The sequence below is a fragment of the Gracilinanus agilis genome, chromosome 4 (genome assembly GCF_016433145.1).
Source record: "Gracilinanus agilis isolate LMUSP501 chromosome 4, AgileGrace, whole genome shotgun sequence".
NCBI classification, from domain to species: Eukaryota; Metazoa; Chordata; class Mammalia; order Didelphimorphia; family Didelphidae; genus Gracilinanus; species Gracilinanus agilis.
In genome coordinates, this window is record NC_058133.1 from 137,132,874 (window position 1) to 137,149,471 (window position 16,598).

Genomic DNA, 16,598 nt, shown 5'->3' on the forward strand with positions numbered 1-16,598 from the left:
ATGAGGAATATAGAAATCAAAGGGAGAATGTATAAGGGTTAGGAATCAAAGACTAGACAGAACATTCTAATATAGAAAAAATAAGAGAAATAAAAGAATGAGTTAAAGAAATCTTTATTCAGAAAAAGTAAAGAAAATGACATTTAAAAAATTTTAAAAACATAAAAAAGTGAAGAGAAGAAAGAATATATTTTACTTGTCTATTTATCTGAAGGAGAAAAAAGGGAAAGACCTAGAAAACTAGGTAGAAAGAAAAAGAATTTAAGTAAAGCAAACTCCAAAGTAAAGGACCAAGATGACAAAATAGGTATGAAGAGTATGAAGGTATAAGAAAGAAAAACAATGGGAATAAGAGTTGCCTTAAAGTAGTCTAAGCTAAAATAATTCAAGACAAAAGTTCTGTCTTTATAAAAGAAAAGGAGGAAAAAATCCTCATTTGGAGATTTCAGCCAATTACTGGACTTGGAAACAAAGCATTATCATGGAGAGATTAAGTGCATTACTCAAGAACACACAGGTGGAAAATGTTAGACATGGGATTAGAACCAATATTTTCTAACCTGCAAGTCTAGTATTTTACCACTATACCACACTAACTTAAGCCTAATCCTTATAATTCTTGTAAAATGAAAACTGATTCACTAAGCAATGTTGAATATTGCTAATATATACATGATACTTACTAAATAATTGTCATCCTGGAAGGCATAGTGCAAAGTTGTAATCCACTTATTGTCTCCATTCACTAGTACATCCCTCTCTTCTCGAAAACATGCTGTCTAAAAAGGAAGAAAATAAAATTTTAGTAATTAACATATCTTTAAAATTTAATATTATTGACAAGTTTGTTCTTTCTTTTTTTTTTTAACTCTTAACTTCTGTCTTAGAATTGATACTAAGTATTGGTTCCAAGGCAGAAGAAAGGTAAGGGGTAGGGAACTGGGTTTAAGTAACTTTCCCAGGGTCACAAAGGTAGGAAGTGTCTGAGTCTATATCTGAACCCAGGGCTTTCCATATCTAGGCCTGACTTTCTATCCACTGAACCTCCTAGCTATCCCACGTTTGTTCTTTTCCAAAAAAGGATCATGGTTATGTCTTTTTGGTTTTTAAAACCCACTCAAATGTGCCATTTACTCCTTGGGACTATGAAATCAAAATACCATTTTTTTGTTTATATAGAAGTACATGCTTTAGACAACAATGAAACAAGCATTATGATGTTAAAAGTAAACCTATTCTGGCCACTATAATATCTTAGTACAGAATGAGTAGTCATTGCTATATCATCTCCACCCAAAATTCAATCCATAACTTCCTCTTATTCCCATTTCCTCCCATAAGTGTTCCACAAAGAATCTATTCATTATTTCAGAGCCCTTCCATGGGACTTTTAAAATTCCATACCAAGTTCTCCTTAAGATATCAGTTCCTTTCCTTTATATACATTTTCTTGATGATATTTTACAGCTTGCTTCTTTCATGTAAATCATCAGTGATAATATTTGTACCTTAGTTGTACTTGTGTCTCTCCACTGCTTTTTAGGTCAACCACAAATATTGCAGAGAATTTCAAAAATTATTGAAGAAATACTGTTATGAAAAAGACAGGGCTTCTATTTTTAGAAGCAGCTCAGATAAATGAAAACACTGCAGAGCTTCACGAATAAAATCTAGTGATCTTTCTTTCATCAATTTCAATTTTCTTTCAACAATTCAGGTCATTGTTCATCTCTAGTGTTGGTCTAAAATATGTATAGTGAGAATTAAGTATCAAGTCTGAGCAAAAGATCATCTACTTGATTTTTTTACCATGTGAATTGTAGGCTGATCATTTTTGAGTGATCATGGACCACAATGAGAGAGACTTTTAGTATTCCAAGATGACAGAGCAGAGTAGAACAGAGAAGCTCCAAGCCACCATAAGAATCCTCTCCAATCAAGATCAAAGGAAGACCAAAAGCTTACAACCAAGCCTAGGGAAAGTCCTTGAGGATCTCAAGGGTTAATTGAATCAGCAGGGAGAGGGGGCTCTCAGAGCTCTCAGCCCTCAGACCATCACACTATCTTTGATTAACTGAAACTGATAAAAACCTAGAAAATAAGCCGAGAATAGCATCAGTCTTTCCTTGATGCTATTTTCTGGAGGTAATAATATTCTGAATTCAGAACTATCTGAATTATCTGTTCTGAATTATCATCACAAACCTCTTTATTTTCCACAAATAAATCCTTATGACATTTGTTGAATTCTAAGTTTATATAGATAAAGTTGCCATAGAGGGTCTTTTAATTCCATTCTTGGATCTTACCTCTTTCATGGGCTACATCTAGGTTAAATATCTTATACATATATTTGAAAAATGCAATAGCACTTGCCTATCACCTGTTCTGAGTATTATTCAGTGAAGTAATGTCTCAACTTCAAAAATATTCCTGATGGGTTGGTTTTTTTTCCTATTTATTATGTGCTCTGAGAATACTGGTAAATTTTCATTTTCCTTTTTAGCAATAAAATGTAAATCTTTCTAGTCATGGGGGTAATGACCTGTGTACTTCATTAATACTATATAGCTAATTGTACAGTTGTTAGGATACAATCCAAATCTGTTGAGATCCACTTCATAACTCCAAAATTATACACTGGTACCTATTAAATTTCTTAATGTGCTATCCAGCACAGCATTTTCTTTGATACTTTCGTGCTCTATAGTTCCAGCTGTGGAGGAAACATCTAAGTATTTATAGGTATTGTGTGTGTCCAATGGTTCACACATTGAATATCTTCTATTTCTATCTTTGCCATACATTAAGAATCTTATTCTTGAGATTTCCAGTAGATGGCAACAAGAGTTCATAGAAGAGTCCAGTTCTCCCACATGTACTCCAGAAAAGATAAAAGCATCAGATCAAATAATGATCAAGAAATCAAAACATAAACAAAAGGAAAACCAGAAGCCTACAAGTTTTGGAGATGGATATCACCAGGAAAGTCAGCATTAGCACAGACTAGAAGACAGTCAGTGCTTTAATTACATAATCCAGAGGCATTTAAACCCTGTAAAATTCCAGTAGGGAATCTCTAAGAGTAGGGAACACATTGGAAGCCAAAAGTATTCTGATGAAAAGGAAAAACAAATCCCAGAATGAAGTAAGAAGGATAAGGAGAGAGGAAGCTAAGAGCACTATAATTACCATAGGGATTGTATAATTATCATAAGGCTAAAAAATCTTTTAAGAAAGAAACATTTCAGGAAAAGGAGCTCAATAACTCTTTCAATCTAGAAGATGAATTGTTTGAAGAAGGCACCATGAAGATGGCTGAAGAAAACCTCCACAGCATCAGAAGATCCAGCACAAACTTTGGAGTATAACTAATTTAACTTTAGGGGGTTGAACACAAGTATTGAATGTATGCCACAAGGAACTGTCCCCCTAATTGGCTTATTGTCAATGCACTTAGAAAATACTTGTTTGCTCTTATCTCTAACTATTGAATATTGTATTCACCTTTAACTAGAAGATCTTTAGAGATATGAGATAGTTATGTAAAATGATTCATTGGGGAGACTAGTCTCCCAAAGAAACACAGGTGGGATTACGAAAGGAAATTCTTGGTTCTCTTTGTCTATTCTGAATTTACACTTGTGAAAAGGGAATCTGAAGAAGGTATGTGTTTCTGTTTGTACCTCCCCATATGACTGGACTAGAGAAGAGAGATGACTCCAAGAAGGAAGTCTACTTCAAGAAGAAGGTTGGCTCAAAGAAGAAAGTCAGTCTCAGGAGTCCCTTTCAGCTCCAGTCATTGTCTTGACCTGCCTCTAAGAAAGAACTTGGATGAGTGGATAGTTGGTTTTTCCTTCCCATCTTCTGGAGATCATTTAATTCTGATTGAAGGTTAACAAGTCCTGGCTGAGCCAAGCACTGGAACAATATTTAGTTAGGTTAATGTCTTCTCTATTCTTTTGTATTTCTCTAGTTTCACTCTTTCCACCTCTTTTATAAATAAAAGATTTATAATAGTCATATGTTTAGGCAAACCATTAATTATAACACTTATACTAGGGACACTATGGCAAACCCTTAAAACCTTATCACTCTGATTAAGAATGCTGCATGGGACCCTAAAGACCTTAACAATGTGATTGAGGATCTTAATAACTCTAAGAAACAAAGATTAAAAAGAATTTTTTTAAAGAAGGTAAGAAATCAACTATTAAAAATAAGTAATATGGAAAACAGGTAAATGAAAAATTATCATGAGACCACCTAAAAATCATGACCAAACATTAACTCTGAATACCAAATTTCAAGAATCAAAAGTTAAAACTGCCCATATGTTATAATCAGATAGCAAAGTATCCAAATAATCTTAATTACCTCATGAAGAAAATCCCACACTGAAAACAACCAGTAATTTCAGTAAAAATCTAGAGCTTCCAGACCAAAGAACAAAATCTGCAAGTAGTCATAAAGAATTCAAGTACTAAGGAACTACAATGGGGATCATATGATACTTACTAAATGAGGAGAAAAAAATTTGATTATATCCCAAAGGGCAAAAGATAAAAGCTTGTGCAATACATTATCCACCCTTCCACACTCTCTGATACAATTATACTGGCCCTCCTTTTTGTTCTTTGCACACAATGTTCCATCTCCCGAGTCCAATCATTTTCCCGGGCCATCTACCATGCCTGAAATTCTTTCCCTCTCTACTTTGACTTTTGGAATACCTGGTTTCCCTCAAACCTTAGCTAGAGTCCTCCTTTCTATAAAAAACTTTTCCCAATACTCCTTAATTTTACTTTCTTCCCTCTAAAACTACTCCAGTTCATCCTGCATATATCCTGTTTGTACATTTTAGTTAGTAAATAATCTCCTCCTTCAATACTCCTTGAGAGTAGAAGCATTTTGCTTTCTTTGTATAATACTGATTTTGTATGAAATATAGTTCACAGAGATACTGTTTTCTTTCCTAAGTATACTCCCAAATATTTTATATGTCTACTTATTTTAAATTTATATTTATGATGTATATAAATTTATACTGTCTGGTTATTTTAAATGGAATTTCCATTTCTAGCTTTTGCTGTTGAACTTTGTTGTTGGTTGAATAAGCATTTGTGAAGCATTTATTATGTGCAAAGTAGATCATAAAGAGGATGATGAAAAGAAAAGAAAGAAAATTTGAGAATTAATGATCAGATATGGGCAAGAAGAAGACAGGAGTAATTAAAATAGCATACTCTAATCCACAGGTCACTGTACCAGATATATGCTTCAAGTAGATCAAAACAGAAATATATAACAAAAGAAATAAGGTTTGAAGACTGACTTGTGTACATCCACTTTCTCCAGAGAAAGAAATGATAAACAGAAACAAACAAGGCATAATTTTATATATACTTTTTTTTTTTGGTCAAATGATGCCTTCTCTAATGAGGGGGAAGGGAGGTAGAAAGAGTTACCTGGGTATCTGAATGTAGCAAATAAATAAGTTTAAAAAAACAGAAAGCACTCTCTCTCTCTCTCTCTCTCTCTCTCTCTCTCTCTCTCTCACACACACACACACACACACACACACACACACACACACACACACACACACAAAAAGCAACAAAACTATCTGTAGTAATAAAGAAGTGGAAACAAAACAAGTGCCCCTTAATTGTGGAATGGTTAAATAAATTGTGGCATGTAAATGTAAGAGAATATTACTGAATGTTTATGAACTGATATAAAGTGAAGTGAATAATGAAAACAATGTAAATGGAAAGAAAAAGAAATGCCCAAAAATGAGACCAAAGAGTGTAAAATTTCAACAATACAACTAGGCCCAAAGAACAGATAAACACATGAATTTCTTGCTCTTAAAATGGAGATCTATGAGACCACGAGTGTAAGTCATTGCATATGCTATTTGTTAAGAATTTGGTTGAAATGACAGTTTTGCTAAAATGTGTTTTTTTTTAAATGGGATACTTTTCTGAATGGGAGAAGCATAGGGGAAGATATCTGGATATGAAATGATATGAATACAAAAGCTTTCAATGAAAAAATGTTCAAACAAAATCTGTTATCTACTGAAATTTTAAAAAAGAAGTACCACAAAAGTAAACAATAATTTATGACCAAACCTCACTAAAAGGGGGATGGGGTGGGGTATGTGGCAAAGCAGGAAAATTATTTTTCTTGAAGATCAGTGTAAAAATTATAGCTTTAAGGATGATTCAAGTTGATAGATTCAAGACCATAATGTAATTCTATTAAAGTCAGCTAAGAGAGAGAGAGTATGTTATAGTTCAAAGAATAATAATATTGTAGTTAAAACTGTGACCTTGTACAAATGAAGGCACCACCATCCTTTCAGTGTCTTGGGTTCATAATCTTGGCTTTATATCTTAATTACTTACTTTATCTGACCCTGAATATCTAATTATTGCTCGAATTTTGTCTTTTCTCCCTTCACAACATTTCTAGCATACAACTCATTCCCTCCTCTCATACAACTATCACATTTGTTCAGTTTCTCATCACCTTTTGCCTAGATTATTTCAACCATTTTTATTAGGTCTCTTTTGCCTCAACTTTCACAGCCAAAGTGATCTTTCATAACTTCAGATCTGGCCTTCTGAACCCGTTAATCAATTCAGGTGACTTCCAATGGTCTCCTACAATAAAATATAAACTCTTATATTTACCTTTTAGAGCCCTACACAATCTGGACTCGATCTACCTTTGAAGCTTCACTAGATGTTCTTTCTTTTCTCTCTTAGTTTGAGATTAAGTCAAATTTGACCCTCTCTTCATTCCTCATTCAAAACACTCCATATCTCCTATCTCTGTACTTTTCAAAAGCAGTCCTGCATGCTAGCAATACACTCTTTATCTATACCTCATAAAGTCCCTCTCATCTTTTAAAAAAAGATTCATCTTCTATATGAAGTCATTCTTTATTTTCCCAACCACTTGCACCTTACCTCCCAAATTAACCTTTTTAAACTATTTTATATGTATAGATTTGCTCTATATTTATGGGATATTTACTTTTATATATACCTTGTGTCTTTCCAATTAAGAGGTTAAGCTCATTGTGAGTATGGACTATTTCATTCTTTATACTAGTACCTGCATGATTTCTGACATATAGTAGACAATAAAGACTGGTTGACTGCTTCTCTGAAGTTCCTTAAAATAAGAGAAGTGAGCTAGGAACTATGCTAATCCTTTGGTCCATGGGCTGACAAAAATCTCTTACAAAAGTTATACCAATCTCTAAAATATTTACTACAAAAATTCCTTGCTTCTAAAAAACTATAAATTAAACAGATTCTTCCTTCTCCTTTCACCAGCACACTGTTACTTCTAAACTCCATTCTCCCTGGATCCCAATTCTTGCCTATGATGTAGGAAGGCTTCTGGAGATAAAGAGAGCACACCAGGAAGAATGTAAATTACTGACTAGTGTAAAATACAATATCAGTTGGGAAAAACTAAGTTTTTGGACTTCTAAGATTTATTTCAGCTTTAATGTTGTAAAATTTTGTGAATGAAATATAAATAAATTAAGGAATGTAAGGTTTGAAAATACTGAAAATGATATAGAGTATTAAGTACCTATGATTTTAAAATATCTGATATATTTAATCTGCATTATAAACTACACATCATCAATCTCTTATCTCTAAGGAATGAAGTTTTATGAATGAATGAATTTTTCAGGTATCTCCTGAAAGGGTTTAATCACCTTATATATCCAATTTAAAGTTATTAGTTACTATTTTTGTACTCAGTTGCTCTCTTCTTTAAAAGATTGAGCAATCAACATTTTTTTACAATAGTCAGAGGTATGCTGATAAATATCTAATATACAGCTCCCCTTATCCCCAATATATACACAACATACTTTTAAATTTTATCTGCATTATTAACATCTCCCCATTATTTTGTGTCCATAACAGACTAATAAATTAAGCCCTGGTTTTATTTCCAAGGTATAAATGCTCACAGATCACTTTACAATCAGCTCTCCAATTGGAACTGATTCCAGGCTAACTCTGTTAAAAGTTCACTTCAAAATATAACAAGAGTTTGAAGTAGAGTCAAGATGGCAAGTGAGAGGAAGCATTTTTTGCCTAGCTCACCCTATACATCCACCCAACAACAATCACAACAAAACTCCAAACCAAATATTAATCAGAAAATGCAAAAAGTCACAGTGAGTATTTTTCCACTCTAGAGGAACTTAAGGCAAAAAAAAGAAGTTTATCAGTATAAGGATTTGGGTTGGCTAAAAGTATGGTTGCCATGAGAAGCATTTCTGGGTCCAGTGATGAAAAGAAAATTTTGATAAAGGACCAGAAGCAGAAAAGCACTGGTTCAGAAAAAAATCCTGGGAGGTCCCTGAACTAGTGCTGTGTGTAGGAATAGGTTCCATCTATTAGCTCTGTTGCCCACTACTCAGTTCTGGGTCACATACTGAGTGGGAAAGGAACAGTCTCAAATGTGGGCCTAGCCTAGCTTAGCACAAGAAAATACTTCGGGAAAACATAACAGTGTGGCTCTGAACCTAAGACTAGAACAGCATGTACTCAATTCTAGCTTTTGGTATAGTATCTAATCTTACAATGGAATAACTAGGGGAAGAATCCCAGAATACAGGGGAGACAGCAATTCAACCATTCCAAACCTGCAGAGCCTCTCACTAAACTAACAGTGATTAAATTCATCAAAAGCCTATTAAAAGGGAACACCTGGGCAGCTCAGAGAATTGAGAACCAGGCCTAGAGGCGGGAAGTCCTAGGTTCAAATCTGACCTCAGATACTTCCCAGCTGTGTGACCCTGGGAAAGTCACTTGACCCCCATTGCCTATCCTTACCACTCTTCTGCCTTGGAGCCAATACACAGTACTGACTCCAAGACAGAAGGTAAGGGTTTAAAAAAAAAAAAAAAAGCCTATTAAAATTCAACTGTTCCTAAGTTAACAGACCCAAACCCGGGTTAGGAATTTGTAAACCTAAATCTAAAAAGGTACTGAACAGATCTCTCACCCCAGATCACACTAATTTGGGAACAATTAAAACTTGCAGGCCCTGAACACTGAAAACAGTAGAAAGACTTAAGTAGGCCAGCAGCCCAGACCAGATATCCCATCCAACCAGAAGTGCTCAGTGAAGAGTTATGGATATCTGTAAGAATGGTAGTGTCCCTGACAACAATAGGAAAGACAGAAGTGGAGAGGTCTTTGGGAGAAAAATAATGCAGGTTTTTGTGGACATGTTGAGTTTAAGATGTCTACAGTAATCTAGTTCAAGATGTCTAATAGGTAGCCTTCTGTATTAGTCTGAGATAAAAATCTTTACTCCTTGGGGGTAAAGAGAGAGATCAGGGCAGACTAAGTATAAGGGAATATCAGCATAGAGAGCTGATAAGATAATCAAGAGAAATAGTATAAAATTAGAAGAGGAAAGGGTGGGCAAAGAGACTTGGATTCCCACAGTTAGTGGGAACCTTTGATTGATTACTTAGTATCAATTCTGACAAAAAGGTAAGGGTTTAAAAAAATGGGCACAACGGAGCATGCATAACATTCATACAAACATATATACACATATGCAAAGGTAAGATGTTAAAAGAAAAGAAGAAACAGAAAATTAGGATGATCAAAAGAAAAATGTTCCAGATGTGGTGAGATCAAAGGCATGGTTTTTAATAAGAAGAATGACCTCAGCAACTAAAGTTTTATTTGGAGGATAAATGATGAGAGTGTAATGGGAAATAGTGCAGCAAAGAGATAGAACACCTGACTTCAGTCAATAAAATCTGCATTAGAATCTCACCTGAGACATTTATTGACTGTATGATCCTGGACAAGTCAGTTAACCTCTCTCATCCTCACCTTCATCATAAGTTACATGGGAATGATATAGCACCTGCCCTCCAGGGATGTCATGAGAATCAAATTATATTAATATGTGGAAAGCATTTTGCAAAGTTTAAAGTTGTTATACATGTTAAGCACAGTAATTAACAATAATTATTAGAATAAATTTTTCATTCTTTTTTTATATTATGAACTTAAATGCCAAATAAAATGAGCATTTCTATACACATAGTAGAACCGAAAAAGATGCCTGTACATGAAACGCTAGGACTCTATCACATAGTTTGTTTTTCTTTTTAAATATTTGTTATTTATACAATAAATTCAATATGTAATTTTTAAAGATGCCTTGCTACTCTAACTATTATTTCTAGTCTCCTTTTCATTCTCTATTGTGCATTTTTTTTAAATAGCACTTTCTTGTTTTTTGGTTACTCTGCCCCTATCTTCCGTTCCTCACTGTCCATCCATGGTGGGAAAGGGTGTATGTGTGTTTCAATTCAATTGCTATTTATTAAGCACCTACTATATATGTCAAGACACTGTGCTAAGCGGTAGGAATACAAAAGAGAGCAAAAGATAGTCCCTGCCAACAAGGAGTTTACAATCTAATTAGAACTGCTATATCAAATACACACAGGCATATATGCACAAATTTAAGCAAACAAATTTTGGTTATGTCCAAAGATATTATGACTCACTACATGTGAATCCATGGTCTGTCAAAAGTAGATAGTATGATTTAGCATCCTTTCTCTATAATCAAGGTTGTCAGTCGACATTCCTAAGTATTTTAAAGTAGTTTTGCTTTACCTTCATGTTGTTATTGAAAAACTGTTTTCTGGTTCTGCTTACTTCTCCCTGTATTATTTTATACTTGTTTTTCCAGGTTTCTCAAAAACCATTCCTTTCATTTCATTTCTGATGGTGTAATAATACCATCAGATATATATGCATATAACATAATTTCTTCTTATCAATAGTAGTAGTAGTAAATAATAACTTTTTATGTAGCACTTTAGGGTTAGATTCACACCTTCATCAAGAGTCTTCTGGTGTGTCTATTTGTAAAGCACTTTACAAATATTATCCCATTTTATCCTCACAACAACCCTAGGAAGTGAGATGGTATTACTATCCATATTTTATAATATTTTATAATTAAAGAAACAGAAGTTAAGTGACTTGCCTGGGGTCATAAAGCTATCAGGTCTATCTAAGGCTGGGTTTGTGCTCTGGACTTCCTGACTTGGCCCAACACTTTATCCATCATACCACCTACCCTCCCAGGCCAAATCCTTTATCATTTATTTTTCTTTTGCTGGGTACCGTCCAGTTTCATGCCACTACAAAAAGAATGGCTTTTTTAAATATTTTAGTACAACTTGGTCCTTTCTTCTGTCTTTAATATCTTTGGCCTATCAAATTTATCTCATAGATGTAGAGTGAAGTGACTTTTGGAGGCACAGTTCCAAATTGTTTTCCAGATCAAGCTGACTAATTCATACCTCCATCAACACTCCATTGGTATGCCTATCTTCCTACATTTTATCAAATAATTATTATTTTCCTTTTAATCTTTCATTTTTTCAGTCTGGTGGATATGGTGAGAGGTAACCTCAGAACTGCTCTTATTTGCATTTCTCTTAGAGTAGTTTTGCAGAAAATTGTAGAAAACAGAATATCAGGTTTTAATGCCTTTAATCTCCCTCATAAAATAGAAAACCTGATTATTAGCTCAAAGGAAGGAATATAGCAGTGATTCCCAAAGAGGGCGCCACTGCCCCCCAGTGGGTGCTACAGCGATCCAGGGAGGCTGTGATGGCCACAGGTGCATTTATCTTTCCTATTAATTGCTGTTAAATTTAAAAAAAATTAATTTCGAGGGAGCTAAGTAATATTTTTTCTGGAAAGGGGGGCGGTAGGTCAAAAAAGTTTGGGAACCACTAGATTATAGTATGAGATCTGGGGATTATAAAAAATGTGCAATCAATACTAAAATGTAATAGAGTACTTATAAGAAATTTATGAAGGGAATGCTATCTCATACTGACAGCCCAATTGGTATAAAATTATAGGTCTAGTCGGGATGGTCTCATGACTTCCTCTAGAAACATTATTAGTCATCTAGAAAAAAGTGACTAAGTCTGCTGGTAAAGGATACCTATAGGGTGTACATTAACAAAGCAGTAGAATATAAGCACAAAAATCAAGAATTAAAGCAGCAAAAAATGCAGAGGTAAATAAATATAGAGTTCATGACTGAATTTGTATTACAATTTTATTCTATTACAAATTTATATTGGTTTTTCAACATGTGATAATTCTACCTTCTTTATTTAAATAAAGCCATCATCTAAAATTCTTTTTCTAAGATAGTATAAGAAGATTTGAATACTTGGAGTCTTACCTCTGCTCTTTTCAGCATTTCCCATTTATTCAGTATTTTCATGGCAAATACTTTATCAGCATTTTTTAGTTTTACAACAGCTACCTAGGGAAAAAAAAAAGATAAAGGACTTAAAATGTGAAAACAAAAACTTTTGGCAGTCATTATTTTCCTTACACCTATCCAGAAACAAAGAGAACAATCCTAAACACAGTCTTAGAGAAGATAAAAGATCTTTTTTTTTTTCCCCCAGTCAGAAAAGTATAGTGGCTAATAAGCAGAAATTTTTCTGAGGGAATGTTCTACATTTGGAAAGTGGACTTTAATAAAAGTATCTCTTATAGGTTTCCTAATGTTTTGTATTTACCCCAAAACTTCTATTACAATCTGGGCTTCAACCAAAATGTACACTATTAAGAGATTAAGTACAAAAAACAAATTACAACAAATTTAATTGGAAACACCAGTAACCAAAATAAACCTGTTTAATGGAGATGGTACTTTTTCTATCAATACAAATTTTAAAAAATTTTATTTTTCATATTCTACCAAAAAATACTCAAAATTTCCATTGGCTCACAAAGGTCTTATGGAACTTCCTTTCAAAAGAAAGACTAATTTTTAACTAGACATCTCAAATTTACTTATTATAGATTCAAAAAAACAAAAACAAACTTTAAATGGCAAGATTTATACCCCTCTCTCTCCTGCAATAAAAATACTCATTAACCTACTATGAGTTAAATTAATTATAATGTACTTCAAGTATTATTTTTATAAAGTTTATTATCTGACAAAATAGAACCACGTGACTAAGTTTTCTACTTGCTCAAAAATCCCCACTCCACCAAAGCCACCAACAGAAAGGAAAAGAGCCAGAGAGATGGACCTCCACCCAATTTATATCCTATGTCAGCATGTAATGACAGAAAGTAAGTGGGGTTCTGGGAATTGTACTTTTGCTGGGAATCATAGTTTTTAGGGTAACAGATTTTAATCACCCCTGAGATCCTTTGGAAGGCTATTCTCCCCAATGGATCTTGTAAACATAACTAACTTATAAATTACAATAATTTGGGGATAAAAGGGAAAGTGAACAGAACCAATGATTGCTAGGAGCACTGACAAAAAGCCAATCAGAGGGCAGTCTCCTTCAGCATAAGAGTATACATACAAAATAAATGTGTTACAACCCCCTACAGTTCAATTTCACTACAACCCAAAGTTCATTCTAAATATTTTGGTGCAGTGTGAGGTTTCTGCAGGCATCTCCATGGTGCCTTCTCCAAGCAGTTCACTTCCTGAATTCTGGGAGGTAGCAAGTTTCTTAACTTTTATAAAACTATAATTTTATGACAATTATACAATCCCCCCTGAGGAGGGTGTTGACAATCAAGTCAGGATACATTAATTTTCACTGGGAAAACAGCTTTATAAAACACAGTAGTATAGCAGCTAATTGAAGAAAACCTTTTGGGTCCAAAATGTCACCAAGAATCTAGATCATTCTGGTGGAGGTAGATTAAGCTGAAGAGTTAAAAATCATCCAGAAGCTACTTAGGTTTCATGGGAAATGCTCCCTCTTGAGAGCCATCCAGAGGTACCATGCCCTAGGAAAACCTTCTAAGCTCCTCTTGTATGAGACTGTAACAGCAATAAAAGGCATGTCTTTCTATGTCTCATCCATTACATTTTTATAAATGTGGAGATGGGGATTAGTGCTGTAATACTTCACTTCAGCTACTAAATGGACCCTTACCTCTTGTTACAAACAACTCAAAGATACTTTCATAATGGTATCTTCTCCAGCCCAGTCATATGGGGAGGTACAAATAAAGACAATGTAACAGCACATATAGCTAATTGTCAAAACATTCTAACTTACAAAGTGGCATAGTGTAACAGAACTTAACAAACAAAATAAAATCTTATAACAAACAATCAGCAAATACAGTATATGTGACAGGATACAGGCACTGAATTCAAGAGTTCTTTTTTCCAATTCCAATACAAAGACTTCCATAAAACAATGGAGTCTTAAAAAGCTTAAAAATTTCACCTTCCCCTCCCCAGGATCATTATCCATTTAGGCTCCTTTTGTCCCACCTCTGAGATCTCCCATAGTGAGGGAAAATTCCAAGCTGAACATAGTGTGGAGAAATCCCATATTGGATGTATTGTAGAGACTGGGTAGGCCAGAATGGCAAGGAGGTGTAAAGAGATGAATTTCTCCCCTGAATCTCAGGCAAGCTAATGACAAGAACCAGTGCACCCAGGAATGATGGGGAAAAAAATCATCCTAAAACTGGGAGCTATTTGAAATAGGCAATGCACTGCTCTCTCAAAGAGCCATGCTTACAATTCTACTTCTGTTTGGAAGAGTAACCTTCCTTCTCCTTCCCCCCTAGGGGTAAAAAAGCCAGGGAGCAGCTTGCTTCCCCTGCCATGTAGACAGGGTAAAAGCCCTTTAGGAGGCTAATTATTGCCTAAGGGAAACACACCTGGGCTTCCAAAGCAAGCAGCAAGCAAGTACTTTGCTGTTGGCAATGTAAGGGAAAGAGGGATTTATACTTTCCAAGCCTATAGAGAGTGGCCCTAATCAGCAGCAGCAAGAGCAGGAACAGCAAAAGCAATTGCTCTGCAAGGACCACCCAGGCAGGGAGGCAGGAACATTGACAGAAGTCGGAAGGACCACCCATGGAGTTAGCAGCAGGAAGCAAGATTGCCAGCAACATGCAACAGCTACGAAGAGAGTTTGTATTGGGGAGGGGTGGAGAAGATGGGGGGGTTGAAAAGTTGTGACAGGAGAAACATGGTTTCTTTTCAAACTAATCCACTCAGAGAGAATTAAGGATTCTGAACCCCACTTCTGGTTGCCACTAATGTAGGATTTAAATTAATTGTAAGATACTTCAAGTATTATTTTTATGAAGTTTATTATTTGACAAAATAGAACCACATGACAAAGTTTTCTACCTGCTCAAAAATCCCCACTCTACCAAAGCCACCAACAGGAGGGAAAAGAGCCAGAGAAATGGACCTCCTCCCAATTTATAACCTGTCTACGTCAGCATGTAACAACAGGAAGTGAGTGGGGTTCTGGGAATCTTAGTTTTGCTGGGGATCGTAGTTTTTAGGGTAACCGATTTTAATTACACACTTCTCATCTAAAAACAAAATAAAAACAGATTCTTTCATACATTTACATTCATGTCTGAATGAAAATCTAGAGAAAATAATGCTAGAATTTAAAAACCCAAGTTGGAGCTCTGGCTCTTGACAAGTATTAACCAAATAGTAATTATTTAACCTATATATAAAAATGAAAATATTAACAATTGCACTATATGACTTTACAAGGTTGAGATCATGAAAGGACTTTGTAAATCTTAAAGCCTTAAAATCATCATGACCATAATAACTACCTCAGCTACAAACATACAATGTGTCAACACCTGGGTAAATCATTTGTCATCTAAGGAACTATCAAGTAAAATGAGAAAGTCAAAATAGTCATTTCTAAGATCCTTCCTAGCTCTTAAAAATTCTATTGCTACATATATCACATGTTCTCTGAGACTTGAGAATACATACCTCTATACATATACACACAATGTTTCAGAGGAGCATCCTAAGCTAGGCCTAACTATTTCCCTAGCAACCAGGTCACTTGGTGATTGATTATTTGGTAATAGCAACACATAAAAATAACAAAACAAATCAGTGCTATGCAGTCTCTCTCTATGCTTCTTCAATGATAGCAGAACAGGAAGGGGAAAAAAAGAGAGAACAGAGAGTGATAAGAATCACAATCATTAAATATTAGCCTGTGTATAAAATTTTAACTTAGTTCTGGATACAGTCAATGTGAGATCTTTGCCTAATGATTAAAAGTAGAAATAATGTTAAAGGAAGTAAATAAAATCAATCTGGGTTCTTTTATAAATAAAATGAGAAAAAAGAAAGTTGAAGTTATATGGCTCACAATAAATGTAGGGTGGGTTTCCCATCCATTTATGAGCAATAAGAATATTATTTCATTGAACATTTAGGTCACCTTGTCCTGTAGTGCACTTTAGTATTTGTATAAAGACTACTATGAAAATGATTGGAGTGTATCAGTTAATCAACAAGCATCTATTAAACACCTACTGTTTGCAAGACACTTTTCTAGGTAATAGGAATACAAGTACAAAGAAGTAAGCGACCCTTTCTCATTACATACTTTAATGAGCAAGATAAGTTATGCATAAAGTATATACAGAATAAGTACAAATCACTACAAAGTAGTTTAGGAGAAAGGAGTATTTTAAGGCGTAGGGAAA

General features: G+C 34.5%; 1 protein-coding gene across 1 annotated transcript in view; it reads right to left on the reverse strand.

The window, feature by feature from the left end:
- LOC123247970 (serine/threonine-protein kinase MRCK alpha-like) overlaps positions 1-16,598 on the reverse strand; it is a 426,637-nt gene that overhangs the window by 206,270 nt on the left and 203,769 nt on the right. The window contains exons 3-4 of the mRNA XM_044677091.1: positions 12,295-12,378; positions 684-779 (exon numbers count right to left, since the gene is read on the reverse strand). Coding sequence (XP_044533026.1) covers positions 684-779; positions 12,295-12,378 — 180 coding nt within the window. The remainder of the gene's footprint in view (positions 1-683; positions 780-12,294; positions 12,379-16,598) is intronic.